Here is a 26,311-nt window from a genome sequence, read left to right on the forward strand (position 1 = left end):
TATTTATTTACTAGCAAGCTGGTCTCGCTTTGCTCGACATTTTTTATTCTAAGAGAGACAAAACTTATGAAAATCCCCAAAAATATTTTAAATACTTGGTCTTCACTTGTTTGAATAAATTCAGTAATTGTTTTATTTTTCTTCTTATAATTTTCAGAAAGACAATTTTAGAGAAAAACTACAACCTTAAAAATGATTTTTAAACACATATACCTTTTTACCTTTTAAATTCCTTCCTCTTCTTTCCTGACAATTTTAACCAATGTTCAAGTAATTTATATATTTTTTTTCATTGGGAAGAATAATAAATAAATTTTAACTTGATTCTTCATTTTAGCTTTTGTTTTTTCAACGAAGAATATTTGTGAAATATTTCTTCAAACTTATTATGATTAAAATTTAAAAAAAATATTCTGGCATATCTAGAAAATCTTCAAAATAAAATTTGAATCTTATTTCAAAGACATTTTAATTTCTTTTAAAAATGTTGTTCTGGAAAATCTACAAGAAATAATGATTTGTATTTGTTAGAAATATGGCCTGGTGCAATTTGTTATATTCTGTAACAAAATGCAGATTTGATTTTAACCTATTTAAAATATGGCATCAAAATTTTAAAATTAATCTTAACCAGGAAAAAATACTAATTAAAAAAAAAAAAGATTCGAATTAGCTAGTTTTTCTCTTCTTTTTTTCGGTTGAATTTTGAATTTTAAAGAGTCGAAATTGAAGATAAACTATGTTTGAAAATTTAATTTTCATTTTTTTCCTGTTTTCTCCTCTTTTAAACCATTCAATAAAGTGTTTTTTTTAATCATTTATTTTCTACGAAAAACCTTCCGTAAAAGGAAAAAAAAATGTACGACCGAATGACAGACAGAAATACCCATTTCTATATTTATATATATTGAGAGAGACAGAGAGAGAGAGAGAGAGAGAGAGAGAGAGAGAGAGAGAGAGAGAGAGAGAGAGAGAGAGAAAGAGAGAGAGAGAGAAAGAGAGAGAGAGAGAAAGAGAGAAAGAGAGAGAGAGAAAGAGAGAGAGAGAGAAAGAGAGAAAGAGAGAGAGAGAAAGAGAGAGAGAGAAAAAGAGAGAGATTTATAAAAGGTAAATTGACCAAATTGGCTATTTCTGGCAATTTATTTAAGTGTGTATCAAACTGGTAGCCCTTCGCATTAATCAGTGCCCAAGAAGAAGTTCTTGGTTTCAAAAAGGTTGGTGACCCCTGCGTTATACAGTTTCAATAGTAAGACTGTTTGAATATTTAATAAGGTGATTATTTACAGAAGCCCACATACCACACTTTAACAATCCCTGTGCTGGTGATATGATACAGCACATGTTGGTATTGATACCATTTCAATACAGGAGCAGCTTTGCCAATACCCATTTTATTATCCAACTAACAGTATCCGCAAAAAAAGTATACCCGGCCTAGATCAGTGGTCTCCAACCTTTTTCTTTCCCTTTGTCATGAAAAAGGAAGGGTTTTGTCATGAAAAATTTAGGTTTTTTTGGGTGGGTGCACTAATTGTAAGTGTATCTTGTGTTTTTTATGTTGCTTTAATCAAAACATTAATTTTTTATTTATTTTTTATTAAAAAATAATTAAAATTAATAAAAAATTCTTCTGCGGCCCGGTACCAATTGAGCTCGGTGGTTGGGGACCACTGCCCTAGATGTTTGAGAAAAATAAAGTCCAAAGAAGAAGAATTTTGGCTTTTACTAAAATCTTGTTCTTATTCGTGTTTAACAACACTTTAAAAAAAAAAAATTAACAAACAAACGTTGATTTATATCGATTTGATCACGCCAGTATCGAGTCAATCTGATACCGATACCACGTTTGGGTCGACCTGCTTGTGTCCCGCCCAAAAGATTAGTAAAGTTGATCTAATAAGTCAGGAGAAACATTCCGTCTTCAGTTATAACATTGACAATATATGTTGTCCCTCTCTAATGGTGACGTCATAGACGTCAACGCCGCCGTCCCGTGGACGAAAAGAAAGCTTTTTTTTTGGTTTGATCACGTATTTTTGGTCCAAAAGCAAACGTTTTTTTTAAAGGTCTTTTTAAACGTCCGTCTACGTGAGCCTTGATCGCGTTTCTTATGAAGCACGTAGCGGTGACGAGCCTCCTATAAAAGACGCACATGTAGCAAGGGTTCATGTTTGGACGGCCAGCAGGACCGCGACGTCGCTGCCAAACCTCCACAAGAGTTGTCAGTTATAGTCTTACTGCTGCAGGAGAATACACGGCGGAGACATGTCAGACATTATTGAACAAGTGTAAGTCGGACCATTTTATTCATTATTTCTACATCTGCCAACATGATGAAAGTGATGTTGGCATATAACACACAAAACACAACAATTTGATGCTCAATGTTTCATAATTTGTTTTTTTCGTCGTTTCTACCCTACACAAATGAATGGCATACTGTCTGGAAATGAAACATTTTGACCTAACTCTTTTAAAAATCACGTCTTATTTACCATAAATAATGTATCTTTGTTCATACGACATAATGGCTGGCACAACAGTTACATGCCCTTCCACTAGGTGGCAGCAGCCACATTATTGACCAAGTATGGCAATATTAGTGGCGTATAAATGCCAGCGACCCCGAAGGGAATAAGCAGTAGAAATGTGTATATATATATATATATATATATATATATATATATATATACATATATATACATATTACATATTACATATAAAAAGTATTTAGTCAGCCACCGATTGTGCAAGTTCTCCCACTTAAAATGATGACAGAGGTCTGTAATTTTCATCATAGGTACACTTCAACTGTGAGAGACAGAATGTGAAAAAAAATCCAGGAATTCACATTGTAGGAATTTTAAAGTATTTGTAAATTATGGTGGAAAATAAGTATTTGGTCAACCATTCAAAGCTCTCACTGATGGAAGGAGGTTTTGGCTCAAAATCTCACGATACATGGCCCCATTCATTCTTTACTTAACACGGATCAATCGTCCTGTCCCCTTAGCAGAAAAACAGCCCCAAAGCATGATGTTTCCACCCCCATGCTTCACAGTAGGTATGGTGTTCTTCATCCTCCAAACATGACGAGTTGAGTTTATACCCCTCTCGCTCTCTCTCTCTCTCTCTCTCTCTCTCTCTCTCTCTCTCTCTCTCTCTCTAACAAACAAACTCTCTCTCTCTCTCTCTCTCTCTCTCTCTCCAAAAAGTTCTATTTGACCACATGACATTCTCCCAATCTTCTGCTGTATCATCCATGTATCCATTTTGGTATAATCTCTCTCTCTCTCTCTCTCTCTCTCTCTCTCTCTCTCTAACAAACAAGCTCTCTCTCTCTCTCTCTCTCTCTCTCTCTCGCTCTCTCTCTCTCCAAAAAGTTCTATTTGACCACATGACATTCTCCCAATCCTCTGCTGTATTATCCATGTATCCATTTTGGTATAATCTCTCTCTCTCTCTCTCTCTCTCTCTCTCTCTCTCTCTCCGTCTCTCGCTCTCTCTCTCTCTCTCTCGCTCTCTCTCTCTCTCTCTCCAAAAAGTTCTATTTGACCACATGACATTCTCCCAATCTTCTGCTGTATCATCCATGTATCCATTTTGGTATAATCTCTCTCTCTCTCTCTCTCTCTCTCTCTCTCTATGTATGTATTGGATTAGATAGTACTTTATTTATTCCGTCAGGTATATATATACATATATATATATAGATGTATAGATATATATATGTATGTATATATATTATATACATACAGCTTGTCCTTACATATATATATATATATGTATATATATATATGTATGTATATATATATGTATATATATATATATGTATATATATTATATATATATATGTAAGTATATATATATGTATGTATATATATGTATGTATATAATATATGTATATATATATGTTTATGTATATACAGGTGTATATATATGTATATGTAAATAAATACAAATACATGTATAATGTATACATTTATAAATATGCATATATATATATATATATATAAATATGTATATATGTGTGTGTGTGTGTGTGTGTGTGTGTGTGTGTGTGTGTGTGTGTGTGTGTGTGTGTGTGTGTGTGTGTTACCCAAATATTTGGGCACAACTTAATTTATAGGAAAGTGTGTTTAAAAAATGTTTAATTCGAGCAAGTATACAAATTATTGCTGTTGGATTCAGGGTTACTCACAGACTGTTAACTACTTGTGTAATTTAAATTGATAATAAAAAAAGATCCAAGTATTTGGGTACAAATGCAATTTTATTTTCCGAATGTGATAAGGGAACATATTTTTTTTATATAAAGCAATAAGCGGTAGAAAATGAATGAATGAATGAATAAAAGTAACTAAAGTAACTTGTGGTAAAACAAGCTAAAGAAAAAAAATGCTTATTTGTGATATGCCACTTAAAACAATCTTTTAAAAAGTGTTTGTGCAGCCTTAATGTGACCAAACAATTTTGCGTTTTCACTGCATTGTTTGTGTTCAGCTGTCAAAAAATGGCCAACCTTCAGTTGAAGGGTCTGACAGCTGAGGACGAGTACCCAGATCTCAGTAAGCACAACAACCACATGGCCAAGTTCTTAACCATGGATATGTACAAAGGACTGAGGGAACGGACCACCCCCAATGGCTTCACCATAGACCGCGTCATCCAGACAGGCGTGGACAATCCGGGTACGGTGACTTTGTCTTTGGACTTAAACACTCCGATGTTGTCTATTGATGTTCTCCAGCAGGCACAAGACATTGATACAACGTTGATTAAAAATACATGTCCTGTAAAACTGACTTTGAGACAACATTGCAAAATAGTTGTATTAGTTAATTGAGACAATGTTGATGTGTAATGTTGGATCCTCGTTGGTTGGGAAATGACCAAATTTCAATGGTCAAATTAACATCACAACCTGATTAAATAAACATTGTCATAAAGCATTGTTGTTTTCCACGTTGTATTTGTGTTGTGAAATATTGGTTGGGAAACGACCGAATTTCAAAGGTCAGATTAATGTCAGAAGCTAAAATCGATTTTAACGTCGTCAAAAAGCATGCTGTTCCAACGTTAGGTTTCAGTTGTTCAACGTCAGAACTTAATTCAACACATTCTCAATGTTGTTTTAATGTTGTGTGCCTGCTGGGTCTTGTTCATTCAAGTCTTTGTGTTCTATTCAAGTCTTTTTTACATGATGTGACTAATAAGTCTGAGGCTATTCTAAAGCATTCAATCTATCCCAATTGTTCAGTCTGGCATAGAAGCTTTTTCACCTCATCTGAGCAGAATTCATCAGTTCATGCTCAAAAACTGAAATCATTCGGATATACTCTCTTCTAGCGCTGTAGATTGGTTGGTCAGATCTAGTCTGGATCTGACCAATCTACTCTAGATCGGGATTGATCTCAACTGTTCAGTGTTGTCTTAGAGGACGTTTTGCCTCATCTGAGCAAGATTCATCGGTTGATGCTTGGACAACATTGGTCAGCTCTAGTCTGATGCAGTCTAGAGCTGACCAGATTACAGATGTGGGCTAAGACAAACAGTCCTACGACAAACAGTCCAGATACAATCAAAGGAAAACTCTGATAATAGAATGACCTGACCAAACTGGTATGCGGGCTCCATCTGGTGCAGTGGTTCTTAACCTGGGTTCGATCGAATATTAGGGGTTCGGTGAGTCGGCCTCAGGTGTTCGGCGGAGGTCATAACACACCTGACTCATCGCATGAATACAAACTTCTCCTTAACGGCGTATTACGGATACGGCAACAGTTGACTGATTTTTGCAGGTGTGTGATTGGTTGTGAGTTTATGCACTGTGTTGGTTTTGTTTGAGCAAGGTTCATGCACGGTTCATTCTGTGCACCAGTAAAAAAAACTTTAGTATGGGGAACATATTCACCATTAATTAGTTACTTATTAACATGCAAATTAGTAACATATTGGCTCTTAACTAGTCATTATTAAGAACTTATTAATGCAATATTCGGCATGGCTTTATTATAACCCTAACCCTGATCCTAACCCTAACCCAATAACTCTAGTCTTTGTTACTTAGAATATGTTCCCCATACTAAAGTGTTACCAAAAACATAACTTGTCTTGAATTTTTTTTAAAATAACATATTTTTCACTAAAGTAGCGTTCGGTGAATGCGTATATAAAACTGGTGGGGTTCGGTACCTCCAACAAGGTTAAGAACCACTGATCTAGTGGTATGCCGAAGACTCACTTGATTTAAAGTACGGTGTTTTATTATATGTAACAGTGTTACCGTTCAAACTAAGGTTACAGCGGCCAAAATATTAAATATACATATCAAATAAAACCTGCCTTGTTTTTAATGCATAATCAGTATACCGTATTTTTCGGATTATAAATCGCTCCGGAGTATAAATCGCACCAGCCGAAAATGCATAATAAAGAAGGAAAAAAACATATATACGTCGCACTGGAGTATAAGTCGCATTATTGGGGGAAATTTATTTGATAAAATCCAACACCAAGAATAGAAATTTGAAAGGCAATTTAAAATAAATAAAGAATAGTGAACAACAGGCTGAATAAGTGCACGTTATATGACGCATAAATAACCAACTGAGAAGGTGCCTGGTATGTTGACCTAACATATTATGGTAAGAGTCATTCAAATAACTAACATATATAACATGCTATATGTTTACCAAACAATCTGTCACTCCTAATCGATAAATCCAATGAAATCTTCTTCCTTGATGTCGCTTCAAAAAAATTCTGCCAACTCCAAAGGTATGCTTGTCGTTTTCTGCTGCGTAATTCACTACGTCCATCTTGTAATCTGCAATACATGATTTCCTTTTCGTTGCCATTTTTGTTCAGCCCTTCTCAGTTTTTATAAGTTACCCACAACGATGAAATGATCCATTTTTATAACTACGACAGTAGTATATAGCATATAGCAGTTAGCAACACATGACCCACAATGCACTTCTTCCATGACCCTCCCCCGCCGAATTCTTATTGGTGGACGTGTGTGTGACGATTGCTGACATTTTCTTCGTCTCTCCTGCGAATGAGATAAATAATATTATTTGATATTTTACGGTAATGTGTTAATTGTTTCACACATAAATTGCTCCGGACTATATGTTGCACCCCCGGCCAAACTATGAAAAAAACGCGACTTATAGTCCGAAAAATATGTTACTGTATTTTAATGTTAGTCATTATGGTGGTACTTGGAGAGTTTTAAGTTTTTTCTGAGGTACTTGGTGAAAAAAGTTTGAGAACCACTAATCTAGATGAATCGAACAGCTCGAGTCTAGACTAGACTAGAACTGAGCTGTAGATATCAACAGATCTTCATCCAGGTCATTGTAATACCAGCAAATTCATTATTGGATCGCAACTGGACTGTGTTGGACGACGTCTTGCCTAGATATGTAGATTGGTCGGATCTAGACTACACTAGACTAGATCTTACCAAATGAAAAGTCTTATGAGCATTAAGTGATCAGATGTCAGGTGTTTTTGAAACATCTTCTGAAAACAGTTGTGATCGATTTAATACTTTTAAGATTTTTTGATCAAATTTTGCAAATCCTAAACAATACCAAACACACTTTTCTATTTACCATTTTGAAGGCATCAAATCAGATAATATAACCTTACATTTTGGAAAATGATGTATGGAAATGTACACTTAGTAAACACTGACATACATTGCTCAAAAAGCCTTCAAGGGGTTAAAATACATTTTTAAAAAGAACATTGTTGGTATTTTAGGCTGAGGTTGAGAGATTTTAGAAGAAAAAAAATGTTGGGATTGAATTTCATTTGAAAAAATGGACAGAAGGGTTTGAATAGATGCTGGTGTCACAACCCCAACTCTGTAGAAAGTCTAAAACATGAACTGAGAAACCTGCTCAGATGAGCGGTGAAACATCTTCCAAGACAATCCAGTTGCCATCGATTGTTGCCCCAAGAGTACAAAATTGATTGAAAGGAGAAAGTCCCAAATATTTTTACACCATTCAAATAATGTAAAGGGACCTTTGTGCCCGGTTTGGCCTTGAAGAATATAAGACAAAATGTCCCCAGATGATAAACTCTGATGATGCGTGCAGGTCACCCCTACATCATGACTGTGGGCTGTGTGGCGGGAGACGAAGAGTCGTACGAGGTTTTCAAAGAGCTTCTAGACTTGGTCATTGAGGACCGACATGGAGGCTACAAACCGACAGACATGCACAAAACTGACCTCAACCCAGAAAACCTTGTGGTAATGGTCATCACGTGGAACACTTGCTGGGGGTTTCCACTTTGACCATAGACTATTATCTCTCTCCCAAAGGGCGGAGATGACCTGGACCCTGAATATGTTCTGAGCTCCCGTGTCCGTACGGGCCGCAGCGTACGCGGCTTCTGCCTGCCGCCGCTCTGCAGACGAGGAGAGAGACGCGCCGTAGAAAAGCTTTCAGTCGAAGGTAGAGGTCAAGTAAAAGTCATTCTAATAACGGCAGCAGCAAACATCTCCATGATCTTCCTACAGTTCTGGATTCACTAACTGGTGACCTGCAAGGGAAATACTACTCCTTGAGGAACCTATCAGAAGCAGAGCAGCAGCAGCTGATTGATGACCACTTGCTCTTTGACAAGCCAGTGTCTCCTCTGCTGCTGGCCTCAAGGATGGCCCGTGACTGGCCGTCAGGCAGAGGCATCTGGTGAGGCAACCTCTGGGGATTTTCTTCCGTGGACGTATCAGTTTTGGAATCACACTGTCTTCATTTGAAGGCACAACAACAACAAGACGTTCCTGGTGTGGGTGAATGAGGAGGACCATCTGCGAGTGATCTCCATGGAGAAAGGAGGCAACTTGAAACAAGTGTTCACTCGCTTCTGCACCGGACTCACTGAGGTTTGGAATGACTGTTGAATGTTCCTGACTAATGTCAGGAACATTCAATGCCAAAAACGGGCATTACATGTGTTCCTTATGTGATATTAATGTTCAGTTTGAAGATTATCAGTTTGCCACAGAGGGGTGTTTTTTGTTATAATTTTTTTTGATTGCAATGTTAGAATAGGATATGAACAAACTATACACTTTGTTAATACCAATTTTGGCCCCATTGACTCCAATTGTAACAACTATTTTTCAACAAACTAATTCTGGTATATTAGTATGCTTTTTAATGAAAACCAAATTAATGTCATTCCTGCTGATTGAAAAACAATGAAAAACAATTTTAAAAAATAGTTTGGTTGTGTTATCTTAATGACCAGTTGGCACTGGAAAACCCATGAGTATAATTCTATGAGCTTTGATGAGCGTAAATGAGTTAAACTGCCATCAAACCAACAATGTATTGAGTGATCTTGAGCAGTTATATATCGGAATCAGTGTTCTTGGTCAGGTATATTTAACGCAAGACATTTTTTGCTAGACTGTGCTGTCTTTATTAAATGTTAAAAATGAATAATTTAAAAAAAATAAACTGCTTAAACATCTAATATGAAGGGCTAACCTTCTAAGCTTCCCTCAGGCCACAAAACTCTTGAACGCATCATAATAATTCCCTCAATTGCCCCTTACAAAACGGATTAACTCGCTGGAATATGAAGACAATATAACATACATCCATAAACGTGGTTGCGCATGCAAAAGTGCAGTATATTTATCTGTACAGTAATCTATATTTCCACCTTATTGCTCTTTTATCCTGCACTACGAGGTAATGCAACAAAATTTCGTTCTTATCTGTACTGTAAAGTTCAAATTTGAATGACAATACAAGGAAGTCTAAGTCTAATGCAGTGGTGAATAGAACAAAGCAAACATGAGTTAGTGCATTCAGTGACAGTGACTGATATATACATGACATGTATATAGTACATAGTACTTGTGTGAACTCAATAAAGTCAACAAAGTCCCACATGTTTTTGCTTGTTGTAGCTCAGTAGGCACTGTAAAAAAAATAATCTAGCTTCTATGTCTACTTGCGTACTGTGTAAAATTAATCAAATTATTGACCTATTCAAGGCTGCAATCATCAAACCTAAAATATTCCATACTGGACCTTATTTGTAGAAATAATGTAATATTGCCTTCTGTTATTGCCTTAGACAAAAATGTGATTCAACAACATAATAAACTATAGTTTTGTTAAAAGCAAAACAAATTAATTCTATATAAATAAACATTGATTGATCTATGAGCAGGTCTCTTTTTGCGCCTAAGAGTGTATTGTCAGTCTTAAAGGCCTACAGAAATAGGATTTTCTTATTTAAACGGGAATACCAGGTCCATTCTATGTGTCATATTTGATCATTTCGTGATATTGCCATATTTTTGCTGAAAGGATTTAGTAAAGAACATCGACGATAAAGTTTGCAACTTTTCGTCGCTAATAGAAAAGCCCTGCCTTTACGGAAGTATGTGTGCGTGATGTCACGAGTTGCAGGGCTCCACACATATTCACATTGTCTTTAATGGGAGCCACCAGCAGTAAGAGCATTTCGGACCGAGAAAGCGACAATTTCCCCATTAATTTGAGCGAGGATGAAAGATTCGTGAATTAGGATATTGATAGTGAAGGAGAAAAAAAAAAAAGCGGCGGCAGTGTGATTGTTTCAGATGTAATTAAACACATTTACTAGGACAATTCTGGAAGATCTCTTATCTACTTATAATAATGTTTTAGTCAGATTTTAAAGATTGTAAAAGATTGTAAAGACATACCTCGAGGTCGGATGACTGCGGTGAACACGAAGTGTCTCAGAGAAAAGCTGAGGAGCCAAGCTCACAGCTGCTACTGCTGCAGGACGACGAATAATCCAATAATTTCTCCGATAAGATATATATCACAATTTATCCATCCAAAAACATGCTGGAGAAAACATGTTCGCTTGACCGCTACGCTTCTCAACAAACACCGGCTGTGTCTCGGGGCTAAAGACAGCTGCAATACACCGCTTTCCACCAACAGCATAGTTTTTTATAGTCTCCATTATTAAATGAAGAAATTGAAAAAGATTCAGCAACACAGATGTCCAAAATACTGTGTAATTATGCGGTTAAAGCAGACGACTTTTAGCCGCGAGTGGTGCAGCTGCTAATATTTCCTGACAGTCCGTAACGTCACGCGTACGCGTCATCATTCTGCGACGTTTTCAACAAGAAACTCGCAGGAAATTTAAAATTGCAATTTAGTAAACTAAAAAGGCCGTATTGGCATGTGTTGCAATGTTAATATTTCATCACTGATATATAAACTATCAGATGTCGTGGTCGGTAGTAGTGGCTTTCAGTAGGCCTTTAAGGTTGCTCAAAGGTTGATGAGCGTCGTCTTTCTTTCAGATTGAGTCGCTGTTCAAGAACAAAGGGTTTTCTTTCATGTGGAATGAGCACCTGGGCTACATCCTGACTTGCCCATCCAACCTCGGCACTGGTCTGCGTGCTGGTGTCCACGTAAAGCTTCCGAACATGAGCAAGCACGGCGAGTTTGAAGAAGTTCTCAAGAGGCTGAGGCTTCAGAAACGTGGAACTGGTACACACAGAATTCGTTGTTTGGGTCCACAGAAGACCCTGAAGTTCATCACGTCTTTTGATCCCTAGGTGGCGTGGACACCGATGCTGTTGGTGGAGTCTTTGACATCTCAAACTCTGACAGACTTGGCTTCTCTGAGGTGGAGCTGGTGCAGATGGTGGTGGATGGTGTCAAGCTGCTGGTGGAGATGGAGAAGAAACTGGAGAAGGGGGAGTCCATCGATGACCTGATGCCCACCCAGAAGTAGAACCAAACCTCTCTGACCTTTAAGAATCCATTTAAATGAAGGACTCAGTCCCGCAGGGTAGCATGATTTGACAGTTTCATAGGCTTCTACCATTTCTGTAATGTTGACATGACCTTAAACAAAATGTATTTTATTGTGAAAATAATGTAGCAAACGAATAAATCATAATGCTCAATGGGCCCCTCTGATGCTGACAATATTGGGACCTAATTTTCATAATGCTCAATGGGCCCCTCTGATGCTGACAATATTGGGACCTAATTTCCAAGTTCTGGACCAATCTTTGTAAAATGCTCTCTGAAATAAGACGCAATAGTCATTAGGTTTTTTTTTTGTTTGTTTTTTGCTCTTTGCATACAGTGCATTCGCAAAGTTCACATCGCTTTACTTTTTTCACATTTTATTATGTAACAGCCATATCCCAAAATAGAATACATTAATTTTTGTCACACCATAACCCATAATGACGCTGTGAAAGTCTTTTTGTTATTTTGCAAATTCACAAACTAAAAAATAGCATGCATGTAAGTATTTCCAGCCATTGCTCAATACTTTGTTGTTTCATCTTTGGCAGCAAACAGCCTCAAGCCTTTTTGAAAGATGCCACAATATGGCACGCCTATTTTTGGGCAGTTTTGGCCATTCCTCTTTGCAGCACCTCTCAAGCTCCATGCATATTTCCTTCTATCCTGACTAGTCTCGCAGTTCCTGCTGCTGAAAAACAACCCCACAGCATGATGCTTCCACCACCATGCGTCACTGGAGGGATTGTTTTTGGCCTGGTAATAAACAGAAGCCTGACTCTCGCCAGATCCTTGTAGTTCGCTGAGCTCCACACAAGGATCTGGGCTCGAGAGCAATGCAAACTCCTTCAAGATGGCAAAAAATAATTAACTAATCAGGATCGCCGGGCTGCCTCACCAGGTGCCTCTGCCTGGAAGCATGCAGCGAGGGTTGTGTGCTGACATTGATTCTGCTATTGCAACTGTTTTGTGACATTGATTGTCTCCTGACATTGCTGCGTTGTTTGAGTAAGTTCTCTAACTTTTCGCTCTGTGGTTATCATCGGCGTCACGGGTTGATTTCGATGTGAGTGGTTGAAGTAGCGCGTCATTCAAGATAACAGACCAGTGGTTTATCCAATCACATTTTTTTACAAAGCCCCACCTTCTGAAATACATCTCTGAAATACAATTATCTGGCGAGAGTCAGGTTAGATTAGCGGTGCCTGGTTTTTCCGCAAAACATGCCTGGCATTAATGCCAAAAGACTTCAAGCTTTGTCACATCAGACTAGAGAATTGTATTTCGCCTGGTCTGAGTTGTGGAGAGACGGAGCCGACGAGCGGGCTAGGAAATGATATTGTCCTGACCAAGATGGAGGCCAGGAGGCGGGGCATGCAGCAGAGCGGAGAGGCGGGGCGCGCCTGGAGCAAGATTGCAGCTGTCAGCGTCAGGTGTGGACACCACACCGGCGCTCAATCATTTTCTGCTGCAGCATAAAAAAGGGAAGGAGGAACATTGAGGGGAGAAGTAGGAGAAGGAACCCGCTGACTACTACGACCACGACGAGCAAGACCCGAGAGACGAGCCCCCACCACAGACGCAAACCCCGGACGCCGCAAGGTGCACCGCGACCGCCAGCAGGAAACGCCCGCGCACTGCAAAGTGCCGCGACAAAAAGGCAAGAGGACAAAATTATTATTGAAATAATAAACACAAGTCAGAACTGCTACGGTGCGTCTTGTACTGATTGGCACTGCAACCCACACGCGGATGGAAGGAAGTCCGTTAGTCACATCAGACTAGAGAATTGTATTTTGCCTGGTCAGAGCATTTTAGGTGCATTTTGGCAAACTAGAAATGAGTCAACAACATACAGTATTATACAGCCTATTTGCAATTTATTTTTCACAATGCTTTCAAAACACAAATGTAGACTTGGTAAAGACGGCAGTTCGAAGATAACCATCTGAGAAATACAATACAAATGCTAACATAAAAACTATCAATGCATAAGCCTTTTTCTTTGAGGCCATGGAGTTTTTAAGTGTAAGACTGAAAAATGCAACATAGGAAGAAAATTGCGTCTGAATCCTAAAAAGCCAATGCCGAACTGGGTAACACAACATACAAGTGTGCAGTGTTAACCCGCAAAATGAGCTAAAAAAGCAGTCGGCATTCGTCAAGCATTAACATTGCAAAATTAGCTAAAAAAAACAGGATGTTAAAATTAACACCCAAACAACATGAGTAAAGTACCAAAATATATGAGTATGAGATGTCTAGCAGCAAAATTTGGTAAATAAAAGCTTGCGCGTTTTAGCGAAGATGCCAATGTCAGTTAGCACGCGTCAATTACCAAAAATCTGACTTGAGGTGTACACCTGGAACATTGGCAAAAACGCTAGCATGCAAACAGTAACTATGCGTATCAATTGATGTGTACATCTTCAACATTATCATAAAAAGCATGCTAACAGCATGTTTCAGGTGCCCAAATATAGGACTGAGGTGTACACCAGCAATATTGGTTAAAAAAAAAAGGAGAAAAAAAAGCATGCTATGTGAGTGTGAATGTTGTCTATCTGTGTTGGCTCTGCGATGAGGTGGCGACTTGTCCAGGGTGTACCCCGCCTTACGCCCGATTGTAGCTGAGATGGGCGCCAGCGCCCCCCGTGACCCAAAAGGGAATAAGCAGTAGAAAATGGATGGATGGATGGATGCTACAACTAATCAGCAAATAAGCTAAGATGCTAACAGCATGTGTCAAGTACTAAAATATGATTCTGAGGTGTATATACCCTGAAACATTAGCAAACAAAGCCAGCATGATAACAGTTAACACCTGCAACATTGGTAAAAAACCTAGCAGGCTAACAGTTAACATGGGTAAGTGCCAAATTATATCACTCTGATGTATATACCTGCAAAATAGCTAGCATGCTGGTGCAAGCACGCTAACATAATAGCAATTGACTAACATGAGCAAGCAAACTTGCCAACCCTCCCGGATTTTCCGGGAGACTCCTGAAATTCAGCGCCTCTCCCGGAATTCAAGCGAAGATGGAGGCCACACCCCCAACATTGAGTCAGACCTGACTAATAATTGTGACCCTCTTAAACAGGACAATACTGCCATCTACTGTACATAGAATAGAATGTAAATATATTCTACATTTAATTGCAGTCAAGGAACATATGCATTAGGGAGTCTGTTGTTCTGAAGCCCACAGTAAAAAGACGAAACTTCATCACGTCGCTTGGTTATTGACTCCAACCCAATATATTACACCGTCGACGGGCAAAATGAAGAAATACACTTGCAACTTCCAGAACGATTGGAAACAAGAATTTCAGTTTATCCAGGAGAGTTCGAAGGGGAAGGGATATGTTGCCTGTAAATTTTGTAGAACAGACTTCTCCATTGAACACGGCGGGCGAACGGATATTTTGCCATGAACGGTCAGCGAAGTACAGTATTATGGCCCACCTCGCAAAATGGACGCCCGATGGTGTATCTTATGCTGAGACAAAGATGGCTATGCTGATAGCTGGAAGTAACATCCCGTTCTCATTTGCGGATGTCTACAACAAATCCGTGAAGGATGTTCCGGATTCAGAGACCGCTCGGCAATATGCAAATGGCAGAACAAAGGTTAGTCAAATAGTGAAAGGTAAGTGTTGTTGTTTTTTTTAGTAACAAGCAAGCACAGTACAGTTAGTAGAACAACTGTGTTTTTATTACTGTGTATTTGATAGGTGCCGTCGGAAATTCAACTATTTCTTTAATTTATATTAATAATCAAATAAATATATATAGCTAGAATTCACTGACAGCAAGTATTTCATACATGTGTATATATATATATATATATATATATATATATATATATACGTATATATATATATGAATGATATACAAAATACTCGAGTTGGTGAATTATACGCCACCCCTCTTAACCACGCCCCCAACCACGCCTCCGCCCCACTCCCGACCATGCCCTCCACCTCCTGAAATCGAAGGTCTCAAGGTTGGCAAGTATGTGAGCAAGGAGCATTTTGACTTTGGAACGGTTTGAATCGGTTAAGAAATATGCAAGTGGTGACACTTCCTGGAAATTTGTGGGGGGCAGAAAATTCCTGAAAGATTAATTTAAATCCACCAATAACTTTTTGAGTCATGTTGCTAACTAACAAACAGACAAACCTTAGACTAGTAGAGATCATTTTGACCTGCAAAATTTGACGTTCTATTTCGTACACATTTTAATCAACAGGACAAGCAGTACAAAATGGATGGATGAAATTTTGTTTCAGTTAAAGATGGCTCAAAAAAAAAAACACCTTTGCGTGACATGATCAGGAGTAAGTGCAGTGAGATGAACCATTTTTGGAAAGAAACCATAACTGGATGACAGGAGACCCCAGCAGCATTATCTCTGAATTCTAAGCATGAAAAAGGGCTTGTGGAGCAGTCAGTACGTACAAACCACAGCAAAGTGTGTTCCTAAGGTGCCAGCGGTGCTGCTCCATAGCCTCAGAAAGATCATTTGTCTCCCATCAGGGATCTGTTTAGTTTGATTCTATACAAACAGCAGATGGTGCGACATTATGCACCATCATACAGTATGCCTGAGTTTTCTTTCATTGTTTTTAGCAAAATTATCTTAGTTTATTCGACAGATAACATGACTAACTGCACAATGGCGGCTGGAAATCCTCAGGATTGATCAACCAAACCACAATAGACACCTGTAGGGTTTTCAAATCTTCAATTAACCTCATCTTGTGTTTTTGGAATATACGAGGAAGAGGAGATTACAACACACTGTTGAAAACCCACAACCATCGTCAGGCCAAGCTTCAAATAAACACAGCCTTTATTGTAAACAAAACAAAACTCTTTTTACACGTACAGGACAGTTTCTGCAGGGTTCTAGCCAGCAGTCTATTTGTGTTTCCAAAACAAGGAACATTTCTTTGACTTGAGTTTTGACAGGGAAGATCCCTGCTTTTGTCAAACTAGCCCTCGTCACAACGCCAGGAGTTCATTTTGCCATCACACCCTGGCAACTCCCTCCCAAAGATTGTGGCCACTAATGAGTTGACAGGCTGACGACCGAATGCTATGCAGGATGGTGGTTGACGACAACAAACACATTGTGACCACCCCAACGTGCAACAAACCCCTCAGACATACAGTGGGGCAAAAAAGTATTTAGTCAGTCACCGATTGTGCAAGTTCTCCCATTTAAAGTGATGAGAGAGGTCTGTAATTTTCATCATAGGTACACTTCAACTGTGAAAGACAGAATGTGAAAAAAAATCCAGGAATTCACATTGTAGGAATTTTAAAGAATTTATTTGTTAAATATGGTGGAAAATAAGTATTTGGTCAACCATTCAAAGCTCTCACTGATGGAAGGAGGTTTTGGCTCAAAATCTCACGATACATGGCCCCGTTCATTTTTTACATAACACGGATCAATCATCCTGTCCCCTTAGAAGAAAAACAGCCCTAAAGCATGATGTTTCCACCCCCATGCTTCACAGTAGGTGTGGTGTTCTTGGGATGCAACTCAGTATTCTTCTTCCTCCAAACACAACGCGTTGAGTTTATACCAAAATGGATACATGGATGATACAGCAGAGGATTGGGAGAATGTCATGTGGTCAGATGAAACCAAAATATAACTTTTTGGTATAAACTCAACTCGTCGTGTTTGGAGGAGGAAGAATACAGAGTTGCATCCCAAGAACACCACACCTACTGTGAAACATGGGGGTGGAATCATCATGCTTTGGGGCTGTTTTTCTGCTAAGGGGACAGGATGATTGATCCTTGTTAAGGAAAGAATGAATGGGGCCATGTATCGTGAGATTTTGAGCCAAAACCTCCTTCCATCAGTGAGAGCTTTGAATGGTTGACCAAATACTTAATTTCCACCATAATTTACAAATAAATACTTTAAAATTCCTACAATGTGAATTCCTGGATTTTTTTTATCACATTATGTCTCTCACAGTTGAAGTGTACCTATGATGAAAATTACAGACCTCTGTGCAAGTTCTCCCACTTAAAATGATGACAATCGCTGACTAAATACTTTTTTGCCCCACTGTATATTGCGCTGCAAAAACTGAAATCTAAGTTAAGTAAGATTAAATATCTAAAATGAGGGTGATATTTGCTTAGTTTCTGTCTGATTCGATAATTATTCCCACTAAGCAGATTTTATGTGTTTTACTTGTTTTAAGGGTCCTAAATGATCTCAGTGAGATATTACAGCTTGTCTTGACATAATGATATGCGCTCGGCATTACATTTCTTGAAACCAGCAAACTTATACTAAAAAATAATTTATTGTTCTTAATGGAATGGCTACAAAGCAACCGCTTGTTACTCTCGGGGTCTTTGACCTGGTCAGGCAAACACATGGTTTAAAAATGCATTTTTCCATCGACAACATGACATCATCGCGTCAATTGCGTGCTCTTTCAGTCAATTAGTGTGCATATTTACAACCCGGACCCTGGCAAAAAAATAATAATAATTGTAATTTTGAAGAATTTATCTGAGTGTGCAGGAACTCTCTGTTCAAAATATTTTGAAATGTTGAATATTTAAAGATTAAATGTCAGTTGACAGCACTGAGCCAACTGTACTACTATATGAGTCAATTTGTCTATTGTTTCATTGAAAATAAAACAGCAAAGTCCATTTGGCTGCCATCTGTTTTAATTATGAGAGACAATTTTGTCAAAAATCTTTTTTTTTTTCATGCTTGAAATAAGAAATTATTGCTTTGAAAAAGTAATTTTATACTTGTGAATGTTGACAACACAGGTTTGCAACAGTTGATATTCTAGTTTCAATCATGTTTTACTCATGGGTGTCAAACTCTGGCCCTCGGGCCAAATTTGGCCCGCCGTGTAATTTCATTTGGCCCTTGAGGCAATAGTAAATTAACATTATATAGCTGGCCCGCCGGTATCATAGTGGCGGTGCCACTGTATCACCGCATTCAACGCTAATTTTCATACTTCCCAACCCTCCCGATTTTTTCAGGAGAATCCCGAATTTCAGTGCCCCCCCAAAAAATCTCCCGGGGCAACCATTCTCCCGGATTTCCACCCGGACAACATTATTGGGGGCGTGCCGTAAAGGTACTGCTTTTAGCATTCTCTACAACCTGTCGTCACGTCCGCTTTTCCTCCATACAAACAGCATGCCGGCCCAGTCACGTAATATATGCGGCTTCTACACACACACAAGTGAATGCAATGCATACTTGGTCAACAGCCATACAGGTCACACTAAGGATGGCCGTATGAACAACTTTAACACTTTTACACCACACTGTGAACCCACACCAAACAAGAATGACAAACACATTTCGGGAGAACATCCGCACCGTAACACAACATAAACACAACAGAACAAATACCCAGAACCCCTTGCAGCACTAACTCCTCCGGGACGCTACAATAAACACCCCCGCTACCAAGAAAACTCGATTTTGCATGTCACTATAAAGTTATATAAGCCTTGCTTGTTCAATATTCAATGCAAAACTTGTTTGGGTCCCTTATTAAAAGGTTAAGTTGTTCAACTTTGGCCCGAGGCTTTGTTCAGTTTAGAATTTTGGCCCACTCTTTATTTGAGTTTGACACCCCTGATATAGAAAATCAAATCTCAGCAACAAGCTGTAATATCTTACTAAGATCATTTAGGACCAAAACACTTAAAACAAGTAAAACACTCTAACATAAAATCTGCTTAGTGAGAAAAATGATCTTATCTGACCGAAAATAGGCAAATATCACCCTTATTTGAGATATTTAATCTTAACTTAGATTTCAGTTTTTGCTGTGTAGCTGAGAAGTTATGACCTATATTGAATAAAACATGCTTGAAACTAGAATATCAACTGTTGCAAAGCTGTGTCGTCAACACTCACAAGTATAAAACTACTTTTTTAAAGTAGTAACTTCTTTCTTCAAGCATGAGAAAAAAATTATGATGCGGAGTGCATATCATCAAGATAATGGCACTAGCATTTACTTAAAAGGCCTACTGAAACCCACTACTACCGACCACAAAGTCTGATAGTTTATATATCAATGATGAAATATTAACATTGCAACACATGCCAATACGGCCGGTTTAGTTTACTAAATTGTAATTTAAAATTTCCCGCGAAGTGTCCTGTTGAAAAAGTCGCAGAATGATGACGCTTATGTTGACGCGTGCTTGTGACCTTATTGGTTGGAGCGGACATTTTATCCCAGCACCACTGACGGCTATAAGTAGTCTGCTTTAATTGCATAATTACACAGTATTCTAGGCATCTGTGTTGCTGAATCTTTTGCAATTTGTTCAATTAATAATGGATACTACAAAGAAGAATGCATTTAGTGGAAAGCGGTGTATTTCGGCCGGCTGTAGCAACACAAACACAGCCGGTGTTTCTTTGTTTGTTGTGAAGCTTTAATATGGAACAGAGCGGTCAAGCGAACATGTTTCTCTACCACATGTCAACCGGCAGGTTTCGGTGAGAAAATTGTGGTAATAAGTTGGCTCTAACCGGAAACATGAGCCGAGCTCGTGTCGTTCTTCCTGCAGCAGCTGTCAAAGAGGCAGCTGCGACTTTTTCGGCTCCTCCATGGCTTCACTCAGAGACACTGGCGGTCACCACACCCCTCCGAATTTCAGGTATGACTATATAATCTCACTAAAACAGTAGTAACACAATAATCAGATAAGGGATTTTCCAGAATTATCATAGTAAATGTGTCTAATAACATCTGAATCGCTACTGCCCTCATTTTTTTTTTTTATCTAGTCCTTCACTCTCACTATCCTCATGCAAAAATGTTTCATCCTCGCTCCAATTAATGGGTTAATTGTCGCTTTCCCGGTCAGAATCGCTCGCGCTGCTGGTGTATATGATTGTAAACAACGTGCGGATGTGAGGAGCCCTAACACCGGTGATGTCACGCGCACATCGGCTTCTACTTCCGGTAAAGGTAAGGCTTTTTTATTAGCGACCAAAAGTTGAAAACTTTATCGTCGATGTTCTCTACTAAATCCTTCCAGCAAAAATATGGCAATATTGCGAAATTATCAAGTATGACACATAGAATGGACCTGCTATCCCCGTTTAAATAAGAAAATCTCACTTCAGTAGACCTTTAATTCAAGAATATTTTTTGACATATTGAGCAAAAAGGTCTAATTTTTTTTTACCAAGAAAAGTGCACTTGTTATTAGTGAGAATATACTTATTTTAAGGTATTTTTGAGTTCATTAAGGTTAGCTAATTTTACTTGTTTTGGAAAGTCTTGACAAGCCGTATTTTCTTGTTCTATTGGCAAATATTTTTGCTTACACTTAATTTTTGTTTTGTTTTTTGTTTTGTTTTTGAACACTTTGTCTTTTTGCAGTGTAGAGAAACTCCACACATACAATTTAGAATTGAAGCCTTATGGGTGAACAAACAAAGAGTCCCGTTGCCTTGATGGAACCCTTTTTCATGACCATGACAACTGAGAACCTACACATACTGTACAGTACTTCAACTTTAACAAGAGTGTTTTCAGATAAGAGCTGTCTTTCAGCCAGCAAGCAAACATTTGAGTTACAAGCATGGCTGCAATTTAGCAGCGGCCACGATGGCTATGGCTTTTGTTGCCTCTTCGTTTGGCCGTGTGCTCCTTCAAAAAATGATTTGCCCTTTGCGTGACGTTCATGTCATTACGGCTTCTTTGACCAGTGGTGGGTTTAGTTCTGCTTCGTATGGACCGCCAGTGTTCCGTCAATTTCCACAACCCACTGCTACTGATATTGAGAAAACATAACCTCACGGAAGACGGCAATAACTGCATCTCTACAGTAGGAGCGTTATTAAATAGCATACTTGCCAACCTTGAGACCTCCGATTTCGGGAGATGGGAGGCGTGGTCGGGGTGGGGCAGGGGGCGTGGTTAAGAGTAAAGTATTTCATATATTATATATATATATATATATATATATCTATATATACATATATATATATATATACTGTATATATATATATGTATATATAGATATATATATATATATATATATATATAAGAAATACTTGACTTTCAGTGAATTTATCTATATATGTATATTTATTGTATTATATTTTTATATAAATATATATATATATATAAATAAAATAAATACTTAAATTTAAGTGTTCGTTTATTCACAAATATACACACACATAACACTCATCTACTTATTGTTGAGTTAAGGGTTGAATCATCCATCCTTGTTCTATTCTTTGTCACTATTTTTCTAAACATATGCGTGTACAGTAAATGGCAGTATTGTCCTGTTTAAGAGTGTCACAACATTGCTGTTTACGGCAGACCAACTGCTTTACGGTAGACGAAAACGTGACTGCTGTTGTTGTGTGTTGTTACCGCGCTGGGAGGACTTTAATGAAACTGCCTAACAATAAACCCACATAAGAAACCAAGAACCTGCCCTCGATCATTCTACAGTTACAGTATAATGTCATTGGGCAGGCACGCTGTTTATAACGTGGAAAAGCGGACGTGAAAACAGTCTGTCCTCACTCAGGTCCGCATGGAGCTGGAGGGGGCGTGGCCTCCAGCTCCGCCTGAATTTCAGGAGATTTTCGGGAGAAAATTTGTCTCGGGGGGTTTTCGGGCGAGACACTGAATTTTGGGAGTCTCCCGGAAAATCCGGGAGGGTTGGCAAGTATGTTTAATAGCCAAATCGGTGTTCCGATACTTTAAGTTGCTGTTTTTTTTTTTTACTTAGCTGCGTGATTCAATAGGCCACAACATGGAGTTACGCAACTGGTGTCAGGCTTGGACTTGGTCTTGGGTTGTTTTCCAGAGGTGCGAAGCGAATGGAGTGGAAACGGCGTGAAGGTAGGTACATATTTAATGTATTTACTTATAAACTAAAAACAGGAACAAACAAAAAGTGCTCACAATGGAGGTACAAAACTTGGGCTATGAAACAAAAGACTAGCACAGAGGCTATAAACTATAAACATGAAACAAAACACTTGTGCTATGGCATGAATGACAAAAACTTACGTGGACAAAATGAACAGCATGGCAAGGCATGAAGCAGATAATCGAGGTTGTGAAGGAGGTGATGTTGCCAGACTGACTATCTGGTAACTGTGGCTTAAATAATGAACATGATAAGTGAAAACAGGTGTGAGACAAGACAGGTGAACTGATTGGTCGTCATGGTAACAAAACAGGGAGTGAAAAAAAAAGGAACTTAGAGTCCAAAGGTCAAAAGCACCTGGTATTCCTAGGCAGTCTCCCATCCAAGTACTAACCAGGCCAGACACTGCTTAGCTTTGAGAACAGATGAGATTGGGGATGCTCAGGGTAGTATGGCCATACAAAACTCAAGATCAGACATGACAGATGAAAACTAAATCAGTTGGCATGGTAAGAAGACAAGCAAGGAAATGCAAAACAGAACTAAATGTCCAAAAAACTAAATATAGCATGACCAAAACAAAACATGAACCATAGGCGTGACAACTAATTGCTTTTTTTTGAGGAAGCTTTAATATTCGACAGAACACTGCCGCCTGTAAGGGACCTGTTTTGTCCAAAGTTGTCTTCCATTCACAAAGCCTCACACGCTCCTGGTGTGGAGCCCTCTAGCTCTTTGCAAAAGGCTCTTTGACGAGTCCACTACAGGCACTTTGACAATTAAAGAGCCACTGTCTCGAGCAAAAACAGACATTCAAGTAACAGTTTTTCTTTCCATTTAGGTTTCATGCTTTGGTGAGATTATCGTTTGCCAACTAGCTTTTCTTTTGCTTGCTTCTAACATTTGTTTAGCATCTTGTTTTGAGCATGGCTTGTTTTAATTTGCTTTATGTGCTATTATTTGCATGGCTTGCTTCGGTTACTGTAAATGGCTTCTGTCTAGTTTACAGCTTTATGGTTATTTGTTCATTGTCCTGTGTTTGCCCAGGTTTTGAAATTGTTTATTCAATGCCTAAAACTTGTCATGAAAGAAATATTTTCATTACTTTGTAACACAGCCTCACGTCTCCTCTTTCAAGTCCATAACTGGTGTAGTCTTTTTCTGAATCTTAGTTGTGGTCTAGAGACCTGTCATTGCCGTAAATTCTAACAATTGTCTATGACATGTGGTGTCATATATACAACACAAAGCATCACCGGGCCGGACAGGAGTTAAATCCAACGTACGCAGCAGCCTGTAATTTGGATGTGTGAACGCCTCTGATTGCTCAAGAGTCCAGTGCACTGAATGAAGAAGTCAGATAAGCTAAGCTAAGGTAAGAAAGTTTGATACTGAAAGCATAACAAGACAATAAACTTCCAATACATACTATGTAACACAATGTTCATATCTACAGATGCAATGTCACGATCATACTTGCCAACCTTGAGACCTCCGAAATCGGGAGATGGGGGGTGGGGTTGAGGTGGTCGGTTTGGTGGTAGCGGGGGTGTATATTGTAGTGTCCCGGAAGAGTTAGTGGTGAAAGGGGTTCTGGGTATTTGTTCTGTTGTGTTACGGTGCGTATGTTCTCCCAAAATGTATTTGTCATTCTTGTTTGGTGTGGGTTCACAGTGTGGCGCATATTTGTAACAGTGTTAAAGTTGTTTATATGGCCACCCTCAGTGTGACCTGTATGGCTGTTGACAAAGTATGCCTTGCATTCACTCATGTGCGTGTAAAAAATGTATATATTATTAGAATCAGCCGGCACGCTCTTTGTATGGAGGGAAACTGGACGTGACGACAGGTTGTAGAGGACGCTAAAGGCAGTGCCTTTAAGGCACGCCCCCAATACTGTTGTCCGGGCGTAAATCGGAAGAGTTCTGGGATAATGGTTGCCACGGGAGATTTTCGGGAGGGGCACAGAAATTTGTGAGTCTCTGGGAAAATCGGCAGGGTTGGCAAGTATGGTCACGATGTGTGCGGGTTTTGCAATTTTCTATAGAGTTTGCAATGGGGCAAGTAAATGTAAAATGAGCGATATTTTCCCAGTTGTTAATGGGTTAAATCAGATATAAATACTACCGTATTCAATATGTTTGCCTTTGTAGAAGAGTTAGTTTAATGCTGTTTGCGTGGGACAACATAGGTGAAGTCTCAAAGGCAGAAGAAGCCAGAGCAGTGCCTTTACTTGAGCTGTTGTGTTCATTTACTGTTTTTCATTCAGCATCAAAAATCAGATAGAATTATTTAAGATTTATCAATATGTTGATGTTATTTAACAAGAAATAAACAATTCTGTGAAATAAACATTTTCATTGATTAAATTGAAAGTAATGCATATTAAAAATGTAATTATCTTTAACCTTTAGGCTACATTAATTATGACTATGGACTTTAAATCCTTGTTTTATTTGATGGCCTTCCTGCCCTGACATTCAGCCTTGGTGCCCTCAAAAGGTTGACGACACCAAAGGCCAAGTGGCCTTGCCCCTAAAATGACAAAATTCCTGGCCTGGTTACAAGCATCCCCGTCATTAATTGGCGTAGTAAATGTCACTGTGAACCCCGTAAGAGCCTCCCACAGCATCTGGTATTACTTGCTAGCATTAGCTTATAGATAGAAATGGACATAATCTTGTTTTTCCAACCATGGGTGAATGTGAGTGTGAATGTTGTCTGTCTATCTGTGTTGGCCCTGCGATGAGGTGGCGACTTGTCCAGGGTGTACGCCGCCTTTTGCCCGATTGTAGCTGAGATAGGCACCGGCGCCCCCCGCGACCCCAAAGGGAATAAGCGGTAAAAAATGGATGAATGGATGGGACGGAAGGAAGTGAGTGAGAAGGACCGTGCTGCGAAAAAAGGATGATATTCATGATGTAAAGGGAAAAAAATCCTCAAAAACATGACCGTGTGGCCAACTTGCCAAAACAATTCAAACATATCACCGCTAGTCTGCACCATAGTGACATAGAATGAGTCAAAAATAATATCCAAACGGCGGACATTTATCCATGAAAATAAGGAAAACCCACTGATGGTGTGTTTGACAGAGAAGCAGCTGGAAGAAGAAACGAAAGAAGTCTACTCTCCAAGATAAATATATTACATTACGTCACAGAACTACTGTAGTTGTTTGTACTACAAACCCCGTTTCCATATGAGTTGGGGAATTGTGTTGGATGTAAATTTAAATGGAATACAATGATTTGCAAATCCTTTTCAACCCATATTTTGAATGCACTACAACAGGGGTCAGCAACTCGCGGCTCCGGAGCCGCATGCGGCTCCTTGGCCACTCTGATGTGGCTCAGCTGCACAATCGCCGACCGTAACACAGTCACACAACATAAACGCAACACAACAAATACCCAGAATCCTTTGCATCCATGACTCTTCCTGACTATATTATACACCCCCGCCCACCTCAACCGACACACGGAAGGGAGGGGGGGGGGGGGGGGGTGTTGGTGCTAGCGGGGTGTATAATGTAGCCTGAAATAGTCATGGATGCATA

The 26,311-nt window shown here is 38.9% G+C and overlaps 1 protein-coding gene across 1 annotated transcript; it reads left to right on the top strand.

The window, feature by feature from the left end:
- Nucleotides 1-1,874: 1,874 nt before the first annotated feature.
- LOC133549873 (creatine kinase, testis isozyme-like) lies at nucleotides 1,875-11,962 on the top strand. Its single transcript, XM_061895731.1, has 8 exons — nucleotides 1,875-2,288; nucleotides 4,504-4,691; nucleotides 8,118-8,272; nucleotides 8,345-8,477; nucleotides 8,543-8,714; nucleotides 8,785-8,908; nucleotides 11,351-11,540; nucleotides 11,609-11,962. The coding sequence occupies exons 1-8, from the start codon at nucleotides 2,266-2,268 to the stop codon at nucleotides 11,785-11,787; spliced, it is 1,164 nt and encodes a 387-aa protein (XP_061751715.1). The 5' UTR covers nucleotides 1,875-2,265; the 3' UTR covers nucleotides 11,788-11,962.
- Nucleotides 11,963-26,311: the final 14,349 nt, after the last annotated feature.

The sequence above is a fragment of the Nerophis ophidion genome, linkage group LG03 (genome assembly GCF_033978795.1).
Source record: "Nerophis ophidion isolate RoL-2023_Sa linkage group LG03, RoL_Noph_v1.0, whole genome shotgun sequence".
In the NCBI taxonomy this organism is placed as follows: domain Eukaryota; kingdom Metazoa; phylum Chordata; class Actinopteri; order Syngnathiformes; family Syngnathidae; genus Nerophis; species Nerophis ophidion.

Bases quoted from the DNA above. Each gene is read 5' to 3' on its own strand.
- LOC133549873 (XM_061895731.1), top strand. From the start codon at position 2,266: ATGTCAGACATTATTGAACAAGT. The intron at 2,289-4,503 runs GTAAGTCGGACC...GTTTGTGTTCAG, and splicing joins TCAGACATTATTGAACAAGT to CTGTCAAAAAATGGCCAACC. The intron at 4,692-8,117 runs GTACGGTGACTT...TGATGCGTGCAG, and splicing joins GACAGGCGTGGACAATCCGG to GTCACCCCTACATCATGACT.